The sequence below is a fragment of the Otolemur garnettii genome, unplaced genomic scaffold (genome assembly GCF_000181295.1).
Source record: "Otolemur garnettii isolate 467f Iridium unplaced genomic scaffold, OtoGar3 scaffold00089, whole genome shotgun sequence".
Lineage (NCBI taxonomy): Eukaryota > Metazoa > Chordata > Mammalia > Primates > Galagidae > Otolemur > Otolemur garnettii.
Genome location: NW_003852484.1, coordinates 988990 through 1005272, shown reverse-complemented (window position 1 = coordinate 1005272; position 16283 = coordinate 988990). Strand labels below are relative to the sequence as shown.

At 50.3% G+C, this 16283-nt stretch overlaps 1 protein-coding gene across 1 annotated transcript in view; it reads right to left on the bottom strand.

Moving 5' to 3' along the window:
• Positions 1-6318: 6318 nt before the first annotated feature.
• The window catches only part of ITGB5 (integrin subunit beta 5), a 122652-nt gene continuing 112687 nt past the window's right edge, over positions 6319-16283 (bottom strand). The window contains exons 11-15 of the mRNA XM_023516278.1: positions 15849-16071; positions 11597-11697; positions 9392-9511; positions 7983-8149; positions 6319-7049 (exon numbers count right to left, since the gene is read on the bottom strand). Coding sequence (XP_023372046.1) covers positions 6954-7049; positions 7983-8149; positions 9392-9511; positions 11597-11697; positions 15849-16071 — 707 coding nt within the window. The 3' untranslated portion in view covers positions 6319-6953. The remainder of the gene's footprint in view (positions 7050-7982; positions 8150-9391; positions 9512-11596; positions 11698-15848; positions 16072-16283) is intronic.

Below are 16283 nucleotides of genomic sequence, written 5' to 3'. Positions count from 1 at the left end.
ACTCACCACCTCTGGCATATGGGGCCAGTGCCCTACTCCTTTGAGCCACAGGCTGCCCTGATCTTCCTTCATTTTTAAAGGGATTCCTGTGCTGGGATTTTTGGTTAACATGTGTATCAGAGACTGCTCATGTGATAAGGACGCAAGAAAAGCATCAAGCAAAAAGGAGAGAGCTGGGCCGGGCATGGTGGTTCATGCCTATAATCCTAGCACTCTGGGAGGCTGGGGCGGGTGGATACCTTGAGCTCACAGGTTCGAGAACAGCCTGAGTCAGAGCGAGACCTCACCTCTAAAAATAGCCGGGCATTGTGGCAGGCACCTGTAGTCTCAGCTACTGGGGAGGCTGAGGCAGGAGAACCACCTGAGCCCAAGAGTTTGAAGTCGCTGTGATCTATGACTCGATGGCACTCTACCAAGGGTGACAAAGTGAGACCCTGTCTCAAAAAAAAAAAAAAGAAAAGAAAGGAGAGAGTTTATAATTTGGTAGCCTGCCCACAGAAGTGCCCGCTTTGTTTTGGTGTAGATGTGAGACCAGGCATGTGTACTTCCCAGGAGCCCAGCCATGCAGAAGCCTGGAGAGGGGGACCCTGGCTTGGGTTGCACTTGCCAGTCCCTACTCAAGGCGACTAACTTCAATTTCCTCCTTGTCAGATGGAGAAATATCCCCTGGTATTCCACACAGGGCAGTTGTGAGGGAAGGTGAGGAGAGGAGATGGCTTTTAGTTGCAGGGGCCTGACTCTGGAGGTGGGACCAACCAGGCTTCAGTGGCTGAGCCTCTGAGGGTGTTCTGGACCTCAAACTAAGTTGATAACCCGGAGAAAGAGGCCCAGGCTTTTTAGTGCCTTCCTTATTACACATTTATAAGCATGATTCTCACAAGGAGTCTGCAGCATTCACCAGAATGCCAAAGGGGTCCATGACACAGAGAGGTCAGGAACGCAGACCCTAGGAGGTCACTGGGCTGTGACCCTGAGGCCATGGCCTTACCATTTATGTCTTGCCTTTTTGCAACATGAATTCATGGCATCTTAACATGCAGATGTTTTGTAGGAGGACCTCTGTCAGAGGATCAGAAAACATGTGTGGAGAGGGTGGGGGTGTCAGCAGAGAAGGTGGGCCCAGGGGACAGGGAGCCCAGTGAGAACCTGAGATGCTTTCTCTCTCTTCCCTGTCAGGAACAGCCTCTGATGCATGGAAACCATTTTGTTCCCAGCTTCCTGACAATCAAAATGCTAAAACAGGCCTTTTTTTTTTTTTTACAGGTCCCATTGTCTGACAGAAGGCAGCATCAGTCCTGAGGGGAGGCAGACATCCCGGCATTAATGTCCAAGGGAAGCAGACTGGATGCGAAGAGCTCACTGTGGCACATCACCGCACCCTCCTCGGAGGCGGCTGGGTGAGATGGCACCGGCTGGGCAGTGACGTCTTCCATGTGTCTTGTGAGTCCCTCTCCAAGCAGCAAGCCATGCAGGAGCCTATGGGGGCTGAGCAGGAGTAAGCCTCAGGCATGACCCTCAGCAGCACCACCTGCCCACGGCTCTAGCTGGCCTTCTTCCCTCCAGCTCTACATCTTCCTCCTGGAGGGTCTGAAGGTCTGAATGGGAGCCAGGTCCTGACTGAGAAGTCTGGAGCCCCTGAGCTTAGGGAACAGGAAATTAGGTGACAGAGGGACACAGCTAACTAAGCCTTCTAGCCAGGTGACCTCCAGAGGAGGACACAAATGCCTGTTCACAGACAGGACAAGCCACAACTATTTGAGCATTTATAACCAGACACAATTGTGGTGACCTGGCTGAGGGCACATTCATGCCCTGTCTGTCTGCATTCTCAGTGAGGGGTGACAAACCAAGCATAGACTCCTCAGGCCCCACAGGTCCAGCACCGCCTCTGCCTCAGTTTGGGCCCAGCTGCTGTCACTATGGCTCTTTGCCTCTTTAGGAAGGCACTGGCCAGGCACAGAGCCCACCAGTAGCTGTATCGGTCTGCTTGGGCTGCCATTACAAAATACCGTTGGCTGGCTGGCTTAAACCACAGGAATTGATTTTCTCATAGTTCTGCAGGCTGAAAGTTCAAGATCAAGGTATTAGCATGCATGGTCCTTCCCTCAGGCCTCTCTCACAGTTTGCGGATGGCCACTTTATGTGTCCTCACATGGTCTCGCTTTTGTGACCTTCTTATAAGGACACCAATTACAATGAGTTAGGGTGCCACCTCTGACCTCGTTTAACCTTAATTCATTCTCTACAGGCCCCATCTCCATAAACCATCACACTGGGGCTTAGGGCTTCAACCTATGCATTTGGGGAAACACAGTTCAGTCCATAACGGTAGGTGAGTGTACAAGGCTGTCCTCAGAAGTAGAAGCCACACACGCTGGAGTCCTCCAGACAGAAGGAAGAGCTGTTTAGTTACAAGGGGACCCTCCAGCAGAAACAGATCCTCTGTCCTTCCAATCTGTTTGCTTTTACCAGAAATTCATCCCAGAGTTTCATGATAATCACTTTAAGCTTAGATCCTAATTTAAAAAAAATAATTTTTTTTTTTTTTTGAGACAGTGTCTCGCTCTGTTTCCCTGGACAGTGCCATGGCATCACAGCTCACAGTAACCTCAGACTCCTGGGCTTGAGCAATCCTCTTGCCTCGACTTCCCAAGTAACTGGGACTATAGGCACCTGCCACAATGTCTAGCTGGTTTTTCTATTTTTAGTAGAGATGGGAGGGGGGGTCTCATTTTTGCTCAGGCTGGTTTCGAACTCCTGAGCTTGAGCAATCCACCTGCCCCAGCCTCCCACAGGCTATTCCTAGGATTATAGGAATGAGCCACTGCACCTGTCCCTAATTGAACAAATTTTTAAAATCATGTTTCTTCCTCAGAAGAAGTGGCTATTGGTTACTTAAGCTTGATAAAGTACTAGTCAACCAAGCTAAATGAGAATGCCCTGTGCTTTTTTAAAAAATGACAGTATAATCCCAATTTGGTTAAAATTGCGTCTATGTGCATAGAAAAAGATGGAGAAATGGTACACAGAAAGGTCAAGAGGACTTCCTCTGAGAGCCGTGACTCCAAAAGCTTTTTACTTTCTTAGGTTTTCTATCTTTTCCATTGTTAAAATGGAGATCATAAGACTGACAGAATGGACTCTGTGGCAGTAAGATACCAAATTATAGACAGGACCTAAAGCCATTTTCAGTAAGGACTAAGTTACACACCCCTGCGATTTTAATGTATTTAATTGCTGTCTCCACTCCAAAGTCAACATGGGACATACCTACTGTGCATGTATACTTACCATGGATGCACATACCCCTTCTCAGCTCATCTTATAACCTGTTTAATAGGTTTACTCAGCCAATCCATTCAGTATATATTCTGGTCTCACCCTTCCCTCCCTTGAAATGCCTGCTTTTGGTCTCGCCAAGATGGCCAGCCTGCAAGTTGTAACCTTTTATAAGAAATTGGGGCTGTGCCTGTGGTTCAGTGGGTAGGGCACCAGCGCCATATACCGAGGGTGGCAAGTTCAAACCCAGCCCTGGCCAAACTGCAACAAAAAATATCCGGGTGTTGTGGTGGGCACCTGAAGTCCCAGCTACTTGGGAGGCTGAGGCAAGAGAATCACCTAAGCCCAGGAGTTGGAGGTTGCTGTGAGCTGTGATGCCACAGCACTCTACCCAGGGCAATAAAGTGAGACTCTGTCTCTAAAAAAAAAAAAAGAAGAAGAAGAAAGAAACAAAGGCCAGGTGCCGTGGCTCACACCTGTAATCCTAGTACCCTAGGAGGTCAAGGCGGGTGGATTGCCTGAGCTCAGAAGTTCGAAACCAGCCTGAGCAAGAGCAAGACCTCTGTCTCTAAAAAACAGCTGCACATTGTGCCAGGTGCCTGTAGTTCCAGCTACTCAGGGGGCTGAGGCAAGAGAATCACTTGAGCACAAGTGTTTGAGGTTGCTGTGTGCTATGATGCCATGGCACTCAACCAAGGGTGACAAAGTAAGACTCTCTCTCAATAAAAAGATTAAAACAGGGCCAGAAGTGGTAGCTCAACATTGGCTTGGGCAACATACTGAGAATTCCATCTCTTAAAAAATAAAAATAAAAAAATTAGCAGGGCATGGTGGCATGTGCCAATAGTACCAGCTACTCAGAAGGCTGAGACAGGAGGATCATATAAGCCCAGACAGTGGAAGTTACTGTAAGCTGTGACTGGGCCACGGCACTCCAGACTGGATGACAGAGACACTGTCTCTAAAAAAAAATTTTTTTAAAAAGGATCAAAATAGGGTGGCTCCTGTGGCTCAGTGGGTAGGATGCTGGCCCCATATACCAAGGGTGGTGGGTTCAAACCCAGCCCCGGACAAACTGCAACTGCAAAAAACTTCTCTGGGCGCCTGTGATCCCAGCTACTCGGGAGGTGGAGGCAGGAGAATCGCTTGAGCCCAGGAGTTGGAGGTTGCTGTGAGCTGTGTGACACAACAGCACTCTACCTAAGGCAATAGAGTGAGACTCTGTCTGTACAAAAAAAAAAAAAAAGATCAAAATAAATTGATTACAAGGATCAACAGCTCTCTATTCTTTTCAACAACCAATGTAGCATTTTTTAATCTTTCCAGACACATACCAGGAAAGAACTTTTCCAGACAATGTCCAGACAGTGGAATGGATAGACAGTGGAATGTCCTATCTGCCCCAATTCCACTGTCTGGGCAATGAAGGTACTCCTTGCAGGGCCACATGGCACACCTCCCATAGCCCAATACCGGAGAGGGGGTTAGTGTCAGCCCTTGGCTGGAGAGAGCTTGTCAGTCCACCTTTAGCTCCATCATCAATAATCCTGGTGGGGATGTGGGGAGACCACGGCCAAAAATCCACTAAAGAAAGAAATTTCCAAGGTCCATTTTTTAAAAAATATTTCAAAATTATAAAATTATAAATCTGTGGCTGGGTTATGAGGTATTTTTAATATATGGTCTCTGCAGTCACTTTCAGCTCATGGATACTGGAGTTAGGGAATCATATTGAGAATCCCAGGACTTGTTTCCTAACAGCTTGTCCCAAAACTTCCAGCAGGGGGCAGCAGGGCACTGTGAGTGCTGGTCCCATCAGTAAATCCCTGAGATCAACATACAAAGTTATGATTTAATAAAAAATAATTAAAAAAAAAATCCCTGGGGTTCAGAGATGTAACACACCCACCTTCCCCATCATGTGGGAACCAGGAGCAAGTCAACCTTTAGTGTCTGTGGCTCAGCAATATCGTGCCCTTACAGAGCTGCGTACAAAAAATTTTGTATACAGGAGATTTTGAACAAGTTAATGATTTGTCCATGGGAAACCCATAAGTAAACAGGAAAGAAACCCAAAAGTTTTTCCAAAATCATATTTATTTTTCACAATTCAGAAAGTCTCAAAACCCCCATTTTATCTATCTGTTCAATATTTTATTTTTATTTGGCATCATTAAAAAAGGACTTAAGGCAGCTTCTCCAGGTTACAAGGCCTTTTTCATCCCATATACACAAGATGGAGGGAAATTAGAATTTGTTCCTATCTGCCCCTATGTAGTGATTGGCATTTATCTTAGTGTTTTCCAAAATGAAGTAACAGAAATTTGGTCCAAGGCTGAGAACAGGTCGATTTGGAATGAAAGTGGAATAACCCTGAAGTGACGCCAATGTCAAAAATGATTAGTGAAATAGTTTCCATGAGCAAGCAGGAGTGAGGAGTCTGGCCCTCTGCCCGGCATGAGATGGGACCTTGGTACCAGTCTGTGGTCAGCTAAACTCCTCACACTTGGGCAAGTCACACTCTTCTCTGAGAATCAGTGTCCTTCTGTGAATAAGGTGATAGGGGTCTCGGACATGGGAACCTAAAGTGACTCCAAGGACCTACAGGAAAAACCACTGAAATGAGTTTTGTGCTTTGGGCCTGGAGACATAGGAAGTTGGCAGGGAAGACTCTGGAGGGAAACTGTCATTGAGAACGGTGTGTAAGAAATAGTTTTGTGTGGGAACCACAAATGGACCCTCCCTCCACGGCACAATCTATTTCCAGCCTCAGCACCTCAGCAAGGCTGGAGGCCAGAGGAGTAGTTTCACATTTCTAAACTAGAACTCTCTGAAAGCAAAAGGAGGACCCAAAGGCCCCTTCTCAGTGCTCCCTGGCACCACCCTGACTGCCCTGAATAACTCGTGTTTGTTCAGTAAGTGCTGGTCTGGAGCATTAGATTGGGTCATGTCCCCTCCCTGAGGAGGTACACAGCCATTTTAGTCTCCACTGGGGCACTACGTAACTCAGAAGGGAACATGCACACTGATTGTACGGTATATCAGGCGAACACACTCTTTTTGGTTTTAATCTTTACTTTCAACCCCAATCTCTTTCCATTACAAAATTACTAAACAAACATGGACAGGAGAGGAGATCTGACAATTGCAAACTTATGTACTTTCCACAGGGGTCTCAACAATCCCATCACCAACCCCCGTGTGCAAGGCACAGGCACCAGCAGAGAATTCTCAGCAATCAAAACTATGCCATAAATGCATGATCTTTTTATTTCATACAAAAATGATCAACATGAAAAAAAGCCAGGCTGCATGTTGGTTTTACACACCTGTCCCCTCCCCAGTGGCCTTTGCATCTGGCCAGGCAGGAGGCCAGCCCCCCTGGGAGGGAGAGGCAGCTGGGCATCTCAGCAGTTCACGGACACAACGAGTGGGATGTGGTGGGGAAAGCGCCAACGTGCCCCCTCCTTTTCCCAGGCTCAGAAGAGAGGCAGCCCAGCAGACAGGTGATGTGGCCAGGCACCTTGCTGTGCAGCGGATGGGCTCCCTGCCCAGCTCGCAGGGATCTTCTCTGTGCTTGCCTATCTATGGGGCTGTGACCAAGCCAAGAAGCTGTTCAAGGCCTTTCAGTCTGGTTTTCTACCAGCTCCCTCTACCCCCAGGAGAAGGAGACATCAGTCCACTGTGCCATTGTAGGATTTGTTGAACTTGTTGAAGGTGAAATCCACAGTGTGTGTGGAGATGGGCTTTCTATACAGAGGGTTTGATGCCTACGGAACATAGGAAGGAAGAGGACATGCATTAGTTCATTCATTCAAGCCAGCAGACTCAGGCCCTAGACACCCTTCCTAGGTCAAGCCCTGGGAAGGCAGCAGGCAGACATGCAGGTGGGAAGTGATGGCCTTGTGCTTGACGCCCCTCTTTGTGTCCCTGGGCAAGTCCTTTGCCTTCTCTAAGCTTCTATTTTTCATCTCTGGAATGATGGTTTGGGTCAGATAGTCTCTTAAGTCCTTTCCAGCTTTAATGGAAACTGACCTGGGGAGTCATTCTGTGCTCAGCCCTCTAAAAGCCTGCAGTCTGCCTTGAGTGACAAGAGTCACATATGTGAGGTGGGGTACGGTGGCTCACGCCTGTAATCCCAGCACTCTGGGAGGACTGGTTGAGCTCAGGAGTTTGAGACCAGCCTGAGCAAGAGCAAGATCCCATCTCTACTAAAAAAAAAAAAGAAAGAAAGAAATTGAAAAACTGAGTGAGGCAAGAGGATCTCTTGAGCTCAAGAATTTGAAGTTGCTGTGAGCTATGATGATGCCACAGCACTCTACCCAGGGCAAGAGTGAGACTCTGTCTCAAAAAAAAAGACTTGCTTAATTAAAAAAAAGAAAAAAAAACTTGCATGTGTGAATACTGTAATAGACTATACGAGTCTGAGTTCCTTTCCAGGGGGTCTCTCTGAGACGGGTCAGCCTCTTCCTGCTAGGGTGATACCCAGTATCTCTGCCCCTGTAACTCTTCTGACCCAAGTTTGGGGCAGGGCTCTATGCAGGCCACTCTGCACCAGGGCTGTACAATTCCCACTGTCTAGAACTGGGCATAGCCTTTTCAGACCAACAATGCAAGGGACCCTTTATTGATAACATACAGTTGAACCCAATCATGCCTCTCGGCTTGCAGTCTCTCCTACTTCCCATGTCCCACCGGCTTACCATTTCGTAGCGGGCCCTAGATCGCTCACTCTGGAACTTTGCAAACTCTCTCCGGTCATGGATGGTGACAAGCAGCTTCCAGATGGCCAGGAGAGCAATCCCAATGAGGAGGATACTGCCAACCACAATCAGGAGGATGGTCATAGCATTGGGGGCGGTTCCGCACTCTGAAGGGGACCAGGAGGCACAGTAAGCAAAGCCACCAGCATCATGGTGCCCCTTCCCTCAGTTCTCCCTTAGATCCTTGTGTTGCTTCTGGGAGACTTGGGGTAGGGGGCAGGAAAGTTTTCCCAGTGTTCAGAAAGATTTTGAGGCCACAAGCAAGTCTGCAGCAGAATTTAGATGAGAGGCTTGGTGTACGGCTGCATGACCCCTAACGGGCAGTGCCCAGGCCTTCTGCCTGGCCCAGGCTCCAATGCAGAACGCTAGACCATGGCTCAGCTTCATGCAAATGCTTTCAGGAGCAGACCAGGCAGACAGGAGGTAGCATGAAGCCACTTCCACCGAGCTGGGCTGAGGGCCAATACTTGTAAGCCTTCAGTGTGGAGTCCCTTGTAGCAAATGTGCTTATTTTCAAAGAACCGCAAAGACAGTGCTTGGAAACAAAGCCCCATTCTTATAGGCAAGCATCCTGCTCTGGGACACACTTCCCTCTGCCTCTGGGCCAGGGAAGGCACATTATGTGGTTTGGCCCAATTTGGAAAAATAGTTTATAATGCTGTGAATTGAAGAGAGCAAATCTTTTTCTGCTCCACCACTTCTGCACCCCCAAGAAGCGGGGGGTTGTAAAGGGTGATATCACCCTGTAAAGGGTGATATTAGGAATCCCAGTTACTCTAAGGCAAAGGCTGTTGGTCTCTGGTCCAAAGCAGAGGCAGAGTGTCGGTGTTTGAATTAAAGCTTGACCTCCTCCGTGGCTGAGCCTGGCAGTAGGCAGGACTCTTTAGCCCAGCAGTCCCCCTGTTCTTCTTGGGGTCCACTCTGGGAAGCAGCAGCAGCCAGCCAGGACTGTGAGTGTTCCCAGATGTTCCCCAACTCACCCACTGTCCCGTCCAGCCCTGGTGGCCCAGGTGCCCTGTACCTCCCCTGCAGAACACAGCAGCTCCTCACCACCGTTAGCTGTGTTCTGTCTTCTCTAAGATGAGGCCCTCCCCAGGGTCAGGGCCCTCTCCCTCTAGAACTCCCACTTCCTGCTCCTCCCCTAAGTTCTGCCCTGACGATGGGTCCCCAGCTCTACAACCATCTTTCTTCTACGCTCTAGGAGTGGGGTAGTAGTGGCCTCGGTCTAGGTCTTCATAAGGAATTGTACTTCCCCTCTCTGGGCGTTTGGGAAGGATGGTGTGGAGAGAAGGGCAGGGAAGGCATCAGGAATCACAACATGAGGGCTGGGCCCTGCAGGCCTCACCCACCTGGCTCCCTGAGGACCGTCAGGTTGGACTTCCCGCTGGGGAGTTCCGTGTAGGTGAACAGCATGACGCAGTCCTTGGCAGTCTTGTAGAAACAAAGCACAGCCTCCTGGTCATCTTTCACTAGAAGAAAGCCAAGCAGGAATGTGGTGAATGTCCCTCTGAGCAAACCAGAGCCCCCCATGGTCAAGGTCGGGGCAGGGAGTCTTACAGGGGGGCTGGGCTTTTGAAAATGAGTTCAGGTTTCTCGCACCAAGAATCCAGGCCCAGGGCTGAGTTTAGATTGCTTTGGGGACATGTGGGACACATTAGAGGATCTGTAAGCCCCAGCAGTGTTTGCTGGGGGGTGACATGAAAGAAAAGAAGGCTTTAATGGTTAGGAGTGGGGATGTGAGAATGGAGTCAGCCATGGGAATTAAGGGGATAAAGAAAAGAAAGAGCCCTCTTGGGCCCCTGAGCTGTGAGTGAGAGTTCACATTTGGGGAATAGCCCAGGACACTTGGGGCTGAGAGCTGGCTGCAGGGGCCAAGCAGCAGCGGGCAGTGGTTCTTTTCTGGGATATAGAATCAAAAAGAAACACAGGGTGATGAGGACATTTAGATAAGCGATTAGTCTCACAGCAGTGCCACACCCTGAGGAAAAGGGATCTGGTGCTGCTGCTGGTCAGGCCACCCCAGTCCTGGACACCAGCTGGCCTCCCTCCTCTGTATCGGGAAGCCCCATCCCTAAGCTGCTCCGACCCTTCCTTGCCCCCTGCTGCAGGCATCTGGGGGACAGCATCACAGCCCCCCATATAGGCTTCATCTGCACGCCAAGGATGCCTAAGAGAGGGGTGCAAGATTTCAGGAGGGAAGGGACTGAGGGGGAGTGTGAAGGATGAGGCAACGTGGTTGACACAGCTACGGGACAGGCTTTTGGGCTCTTGCCTTTTTAACCTTGTTGCTTTAAGGAGGAGCTTTAACCTGGGAGCAGATGAGTCAATGTAGACGCCAAATACGAAGCCCTGGACTTTCTCTCTCTCTCTCTCTCATACACACACACACACAGAACCCAGGCTTATGAGGAAGTGGCTGCGAGAAAAGTCCAGGAGCCTGGGGAAGGAGGAGAAGGGTAAATGACGGCTTCTCTGACAATGGGTGCCTAGTAGGGGCGACCAGTCCAGGCCCACAGGGGGCCCCAAGCAGCAAGACAGAAGCAGGGCAGGAAGATGGGCGGGAGGGGTAGGGAGGAAGGAGTAGGGAGGCAGGACTGCAGTCCGCCCCCACTGTCTCCCAGGGGAAAGACAACAGCCACACACAGTAGGCACTGGGTAAATATGTGATCCACGTACTCAGAGCCCAGGATTTAGCCAAGTACTCGGTCAAAACCAGGGAGGCAGGAACAAGGAAGTCCACAGAAGAGGTAAGCAAGGCCCAGGACAGATGGGCAGTGGGGCCAGGAGTCGGGGCAGATGGGCCAGCTTGCCAGCGATGGGAGCCTCAGAGGCAGAGGATGCCCTTTCAAGGTGCATAGTCTTGGCCCCCACCATTTTAACCACTTTAAAGTGTACAGTCAGTTGTTTTAGTGAATTCATAATGCTGTGTGACCATTCCCACTAATTCCCGCACATTGCCATCACCCCAGAGAGAAATCCATACCTGTTATCAGTCAGTCCCAGCTTCGCCCTCTCTCCAGCACCTACCGGTCACCACCAACTACATTCTGTCTCCATGGCTTTGCCTATTTTGGATACTTCATACAAACTGAATTATATGACACATGTTCTTTTCTGCCTGGTCTCTTCACTCAGCACAAAGTCTTCACGGCCCCTCCCTGCTGTGACAACTGTCAGCACCTCACTCCTCCTCACACGCAACAGTATTCCACATTGTGGACACACCACAGTCTCTTTGCCATTCATCACTTGATGGGCTGTTTCCAGCTTTTGACTATTATGAATAATGCTGCTATGAACATTTACGTCCAAGTTTCTGTGTGGTGACTCTACATTTGACTTGTAGGGAACGGTCAAGCTATCTTCCCAAGTGTTTCCCCATGTTACATCCCCATTGGCAGTGGGTGGGGGTCCCAGCATGGTGTCCTTTCAGGGAGCTAGCAGTCATGCCAAGGAAACCTGGGCTGTGCTTCCTAAGTCCAGGCTAAATTACTCTCCTCCCCACGAAGAAGACAACCTCCAGGCAGCCGCCCAGGGCTGCAGAGCCCACTCACCGATGGTGTCCACCCAGGTGATCACCTCGTCCTTGCACAGGCTCTGGCAGGTCTGGTTGTCACCTTTGCCGGAGTGACGCAGCAGGCACTCGACACAGTCTCTTTGGAAAGAGGAAGTAAACGTGAGTGTCAGGTGTGTGGGACAGAGCCACATGTGGGACTGGGCTCCCGCCGGGCAGCTCTCAGGGGCTTTAACTCCTTTTGCCTCAGAGATGTCTGTGCTCTGCCCTTCTTGTTGTGCGGGAAGCCCAAGAGTTCTCGGAGGAACACAGATGAGCTCAGGGCACGTCTGCTCTACCTGTCAAGCTACAGACCTTCCAGATTCTGAAACCAGGAGCCCAGTCCATCTGCACCTGGCTGAGGAGTCTGCTCCACATGAGAAATAAAAATCTGTATTCCTGGCACCTGGAGGGGTCCTCCCACTCCCCATAGTGCTTGATGTCTCCATATTGCCAATTCCCAGGATTCCACACTAGTTATCACCCAGGACAGGGCTCCTGTCCTCCTTCAAATCAGAGTCTCCAGGGGCCTTCCCAAGAAAATGGGACCCCACCTCCGGCCTGGGGCTTCCCCGCCTATTCTGACCCACAGTGAGGGCAGACAGCCCCCATCCTGGATAACCTTGGACTCCAGCCCCCTCTCCCTCCTGACGGAGCCCACCTGATGGGGTCCTCCTACCTGTCAGTCAGTCTACACTAGGCTTTGGTACAGGCTATAGATGATAGTTCCCTCCTGGGGAATCTCCCTTTTATAACAGGGGCCTTCTCTAGAAAATGCATGAGGAGCCAGGGAGGGACACTGAGGCCCTCTTCTCCTGCCTAAGCCAACAGTTTAAACCAGATAGTGTGGTGAATGTTTAATTACATTGTTCCATTAAATTTTCTTATTACCCTTTAGATAGTCAAAATCCAGTCCCAGACGTTCTCCCTCTAGGTTAGGTGACATGGAGGAGAACGGGGTCCCTGAGGGCACAGGGCTGCAGTTTGGCGGGAAGGCAGGCAGCCCGACTCCTCCCGGGGGCCGGGGATGTGGCTGAACCAGGATAGTGAGAACTAAAGTCCAGGGAGGGGTAGGTGGGGCTGACATGTAACCTCAGGGACTCTGCGAGCAAAGGTGTGTGGTGGGCAGTGAGAACCTGCAGGAGGGGCCCCTTGGGAGGCTGGGTTAGGATACATGAGCCAGGAGTTCTGGGGGCAGCCACTGGAGTGCAGGGGTGACCTCATGGAGCCTTGGCTATGGGGGTACAACTGCCCTGCAGCCCATAGGCCTGTGGGCACCAAAGGGGCTATGCGTCTGGAAAGCTCTCCAGCAAAAATTTAAAGGGATGTACGACCACAATGCATTGCCATCATTATCATCTGTTTTTTAATTCCCTGGGACTAGGAGACCAGGCACTAAAACCTTTCCAGTGCAAAAGCTGTGAAGTAGAATATCAGAACTGGAAGGGAGCTCAGGGATCACTTCATCCAGCTCCTCCTGCGTAGGGGGGAAACTGAGGCCCAAGAGGCAAAGTTACATCTGGCAGCCAGGGGCCCCTCTCTCAACAAGCCCCTCCCCAAGACCCTGTACCACTTTCTGAACATTAAGAAGAAATGGGTAGGTGAGTAGATCACAAAGAGAAAGTGGATAAGAATGTCTTAAGAAGGTTCTAGTACGCTTAAGAATTCAACAAAATTGTAACCTGGTTGTTTGCACCCTCACAATAACCTGAAATAAAAAAAAAAAAAAAGAATTCAACTATCCCAGAATGGATCACAAAACCCACTCTCCAGAGACTGACTTGACAGGAACATTCTGGAATTGGAAACAGGGTTGGTAATGCTTACATTTCCCTAGACAGCCACAGCCCTGGAGGGCAGGCAGCTGAGACTTGGCTGGAGGCCGGAAAGAGGTGGCTCCCTCTCTGACCTGTCCTGCCCCTGCGCCAGCCTCCTGGATTAACAAACACAGGGCAAAGAAGACGGCTGCTTCCCGTCCCAGCCAGGATCCTATCCGCCCCACATCTGATGCTCTGTTGTTAAACCACAGCCCCAGGCCACTTCCAGGAAACATCCCCTCCTTGTCCTGTGGACATATCAGTCTAATTTGGTATGCTCCATGTACTGGTTGAAACTCATAACACGGTGTAGTCAGGTATTAAAATAAGTCTGCCCTTTAAAATAAAAAAGGGAAAAGTCTTTTAGAGAGACTTTGCACAGAGAGCCGGTTAATTGAAATCAGCTGGTGCTGAGTGTGCACTCACCCAAAATGAAAGGTCTCTTTGGTTAGTTCTGGAAAGTAGAGACTGGTTGCCCTGTAACCGTAGGGGGAAAAGGGACATAGGACATTCAAAACCTGGTAGCTCTCAGCAGAGAAGGAAGTAAGCAAAAAGAGCCTGACATAAGTCACTATCAAAAGGACTTTGTTTAAAAAAAAAAAATGTTCCCTCTAGGGCATGACAAAAACAGAGGGTCAGTGTGGCCGAGAGACAAATAAGAAGGCACAGTGATGCTCCCTTGTGGCCTCTCTTTGCCCTCCCTGCTCCTTTGGTATTGTGTAATGGATAATTAATTATCAAGTCTATGTCTTCTAGGAAATAAATGCTTGAAGCATTTAAAGGAGGGGTCCTCAAACTTTTTAAACAGGGGGCCAGTTCACTGTCCCTCAGACCGTTGGAGGACCAGACTGAGGGCCCCGGGAAGAGTCGGCTGCTAAGCAGGACAGGCAGCGGCGGCGGCAAAAACACCTGGCAGGCCGGATAAATGTCCTAGGTGGGCCACAGATGGGCCACATGTGGCCTGCAGGCCGTAGTCTGAGGATGCCTGATTTAAAGCAAGGGCCGTCTTCCCCTGAGCCTTTTAACCCTACACTGCCTCACTGTTCCACAGGAAGGGAAGACGGAGGGCGGCATTGCCTTTTATTGATTCCATGTGTGCTGTCCTAGCTTCACCCCCACACCCCCATAACGTGGGAACGGGAAGTGCACACTCAGAGGTGCTGTTGCGGGTGGTGGGGGTGGGGCACCTCCCTTGGGCACAAGGTGTTGCTAATGGCCAAGGTTCATGCTCAGATGGCGATAGCTATTTGGGCTCCAGAGGCAAGACACACACTTCTCCCTCTCCCCCCACCTCCCTCCACTCTTAGCAGGTCTAAAGTGGCTCTGGTTTTCTTCTTTCTTATTCTCTCACCCCCTCCAATTAAACAAAATGAAACCCTGGCCCTGTCTGTCTTATCTCTCCACCTGCAGCCAGCTTCCAGTTACCTACACCTGGATTAGTCGTGGCACATGTCCAGCCCACGGTTCTGGCACCTGGAATGTCTGTGAGCATGGACTGACAGCAGCCACTGCGGGCTCAGGGAGCATGAGCTCATTTCATTCTCAGCCTGAGCCAGACGCTCAGAAGGGAAATTCACCAGGAGAAAAATCTCACAGTTTCACGCCTTTGCCAAAAAGGAATGATGTTTGCATTATTTGTTTCTGACCATCAGTGTCCCTGTTCCCTCCTGCCTGGCTCCTTAGCATGGATCATGATGACACAGCTATTTCTACAGTAAACTGAAAGAGCAAATGTCACTCTTGCATTCCAGGTGGCATCATCCGCGATTCCCTTTTCTGGGTAGAATGTGAAGCACCTCAGCACAGTGACAGGGGCCCATGGCTGAGTCAGGACAGGCTCTGCCCGAGTCTGGGCCATCACTGCATTCAGCAGCAGTGCAGGGCCGGCGCTCCATTATCTGTATAAATGGAGCAGAAAATTCAAAAGCCGTTGCAGTTGTTTCTGGCACGCCTTATCTAGGTCGGGTGCCTTTCTATCCAATTGATCTTAAAGCAGCATTCCCACACGGGTGCTCCGTGAAACACTGCTTGGGAGATGCCCATGGGGAGATCTAATTCATCTGAAAAAGGACTCATGCTGCATCCCTTTCTGAAAATACGCCACAGCGCACCAACGGCTCTGACAAGGTGCTGTTTTTGGTACCAATACTAGTTGAAGTTCATTTAACTTTGTACTCCTGTAATTTCTAAACTGGTTTAAGAACAGAATTGCAGTGGTGTTATCTGTGTTCTGTTTTGTTCTTGTTTTCTTACGACACCCCCATGGAATTTTAAAGCTACTATTTTAGTTATGGTTAATAAGAATTGCTCCCCAGTGAGGCCAGGTGGGTGGCAGATTTGGGATGGAGAAAAGGAGGCTGGCTGGCCTGGAGGGCTAAGCAGCTGGAGAACAGGCCTGGCTGGGATGGGAAGTGGGGGCCTGTCAGGGGGTGTTACCTCTTGGTGCTACAGGCGTCAGGGCAGGTGGGGCACTTCTCACACGTCTCCCCAAAGGCTCCTGGTTCTGTGCACTGGCACTGCCCACAGACGCAGTGGCCGCGGTCGCTGCAGATCTGGCCATCTTTGGCCCGGCACGTGCTGATGTCTGTCGTGCAGTTACAGTTGTCCCCAATGTAACCTGCATGGCACTTGCATTCCCCACAGTGACACTCACCATGGCCTAAAAGGACACACATGGTACGTCAAGGTCTGCTTGCCTTTACTCAGAAACATTTAACCATCCAGTGCCCGCCATGCACTGGGCCCTGGGAGCCAGCAGCCGAGACGCTAACTCTGCCCTCACACGGAGAGGACCTGGAGCTGACACGGAGGGACAGGGGGACTCTGTCCTCACACGGAGAGGACCTGGAGCTGACACGGAGGGACAGGGGG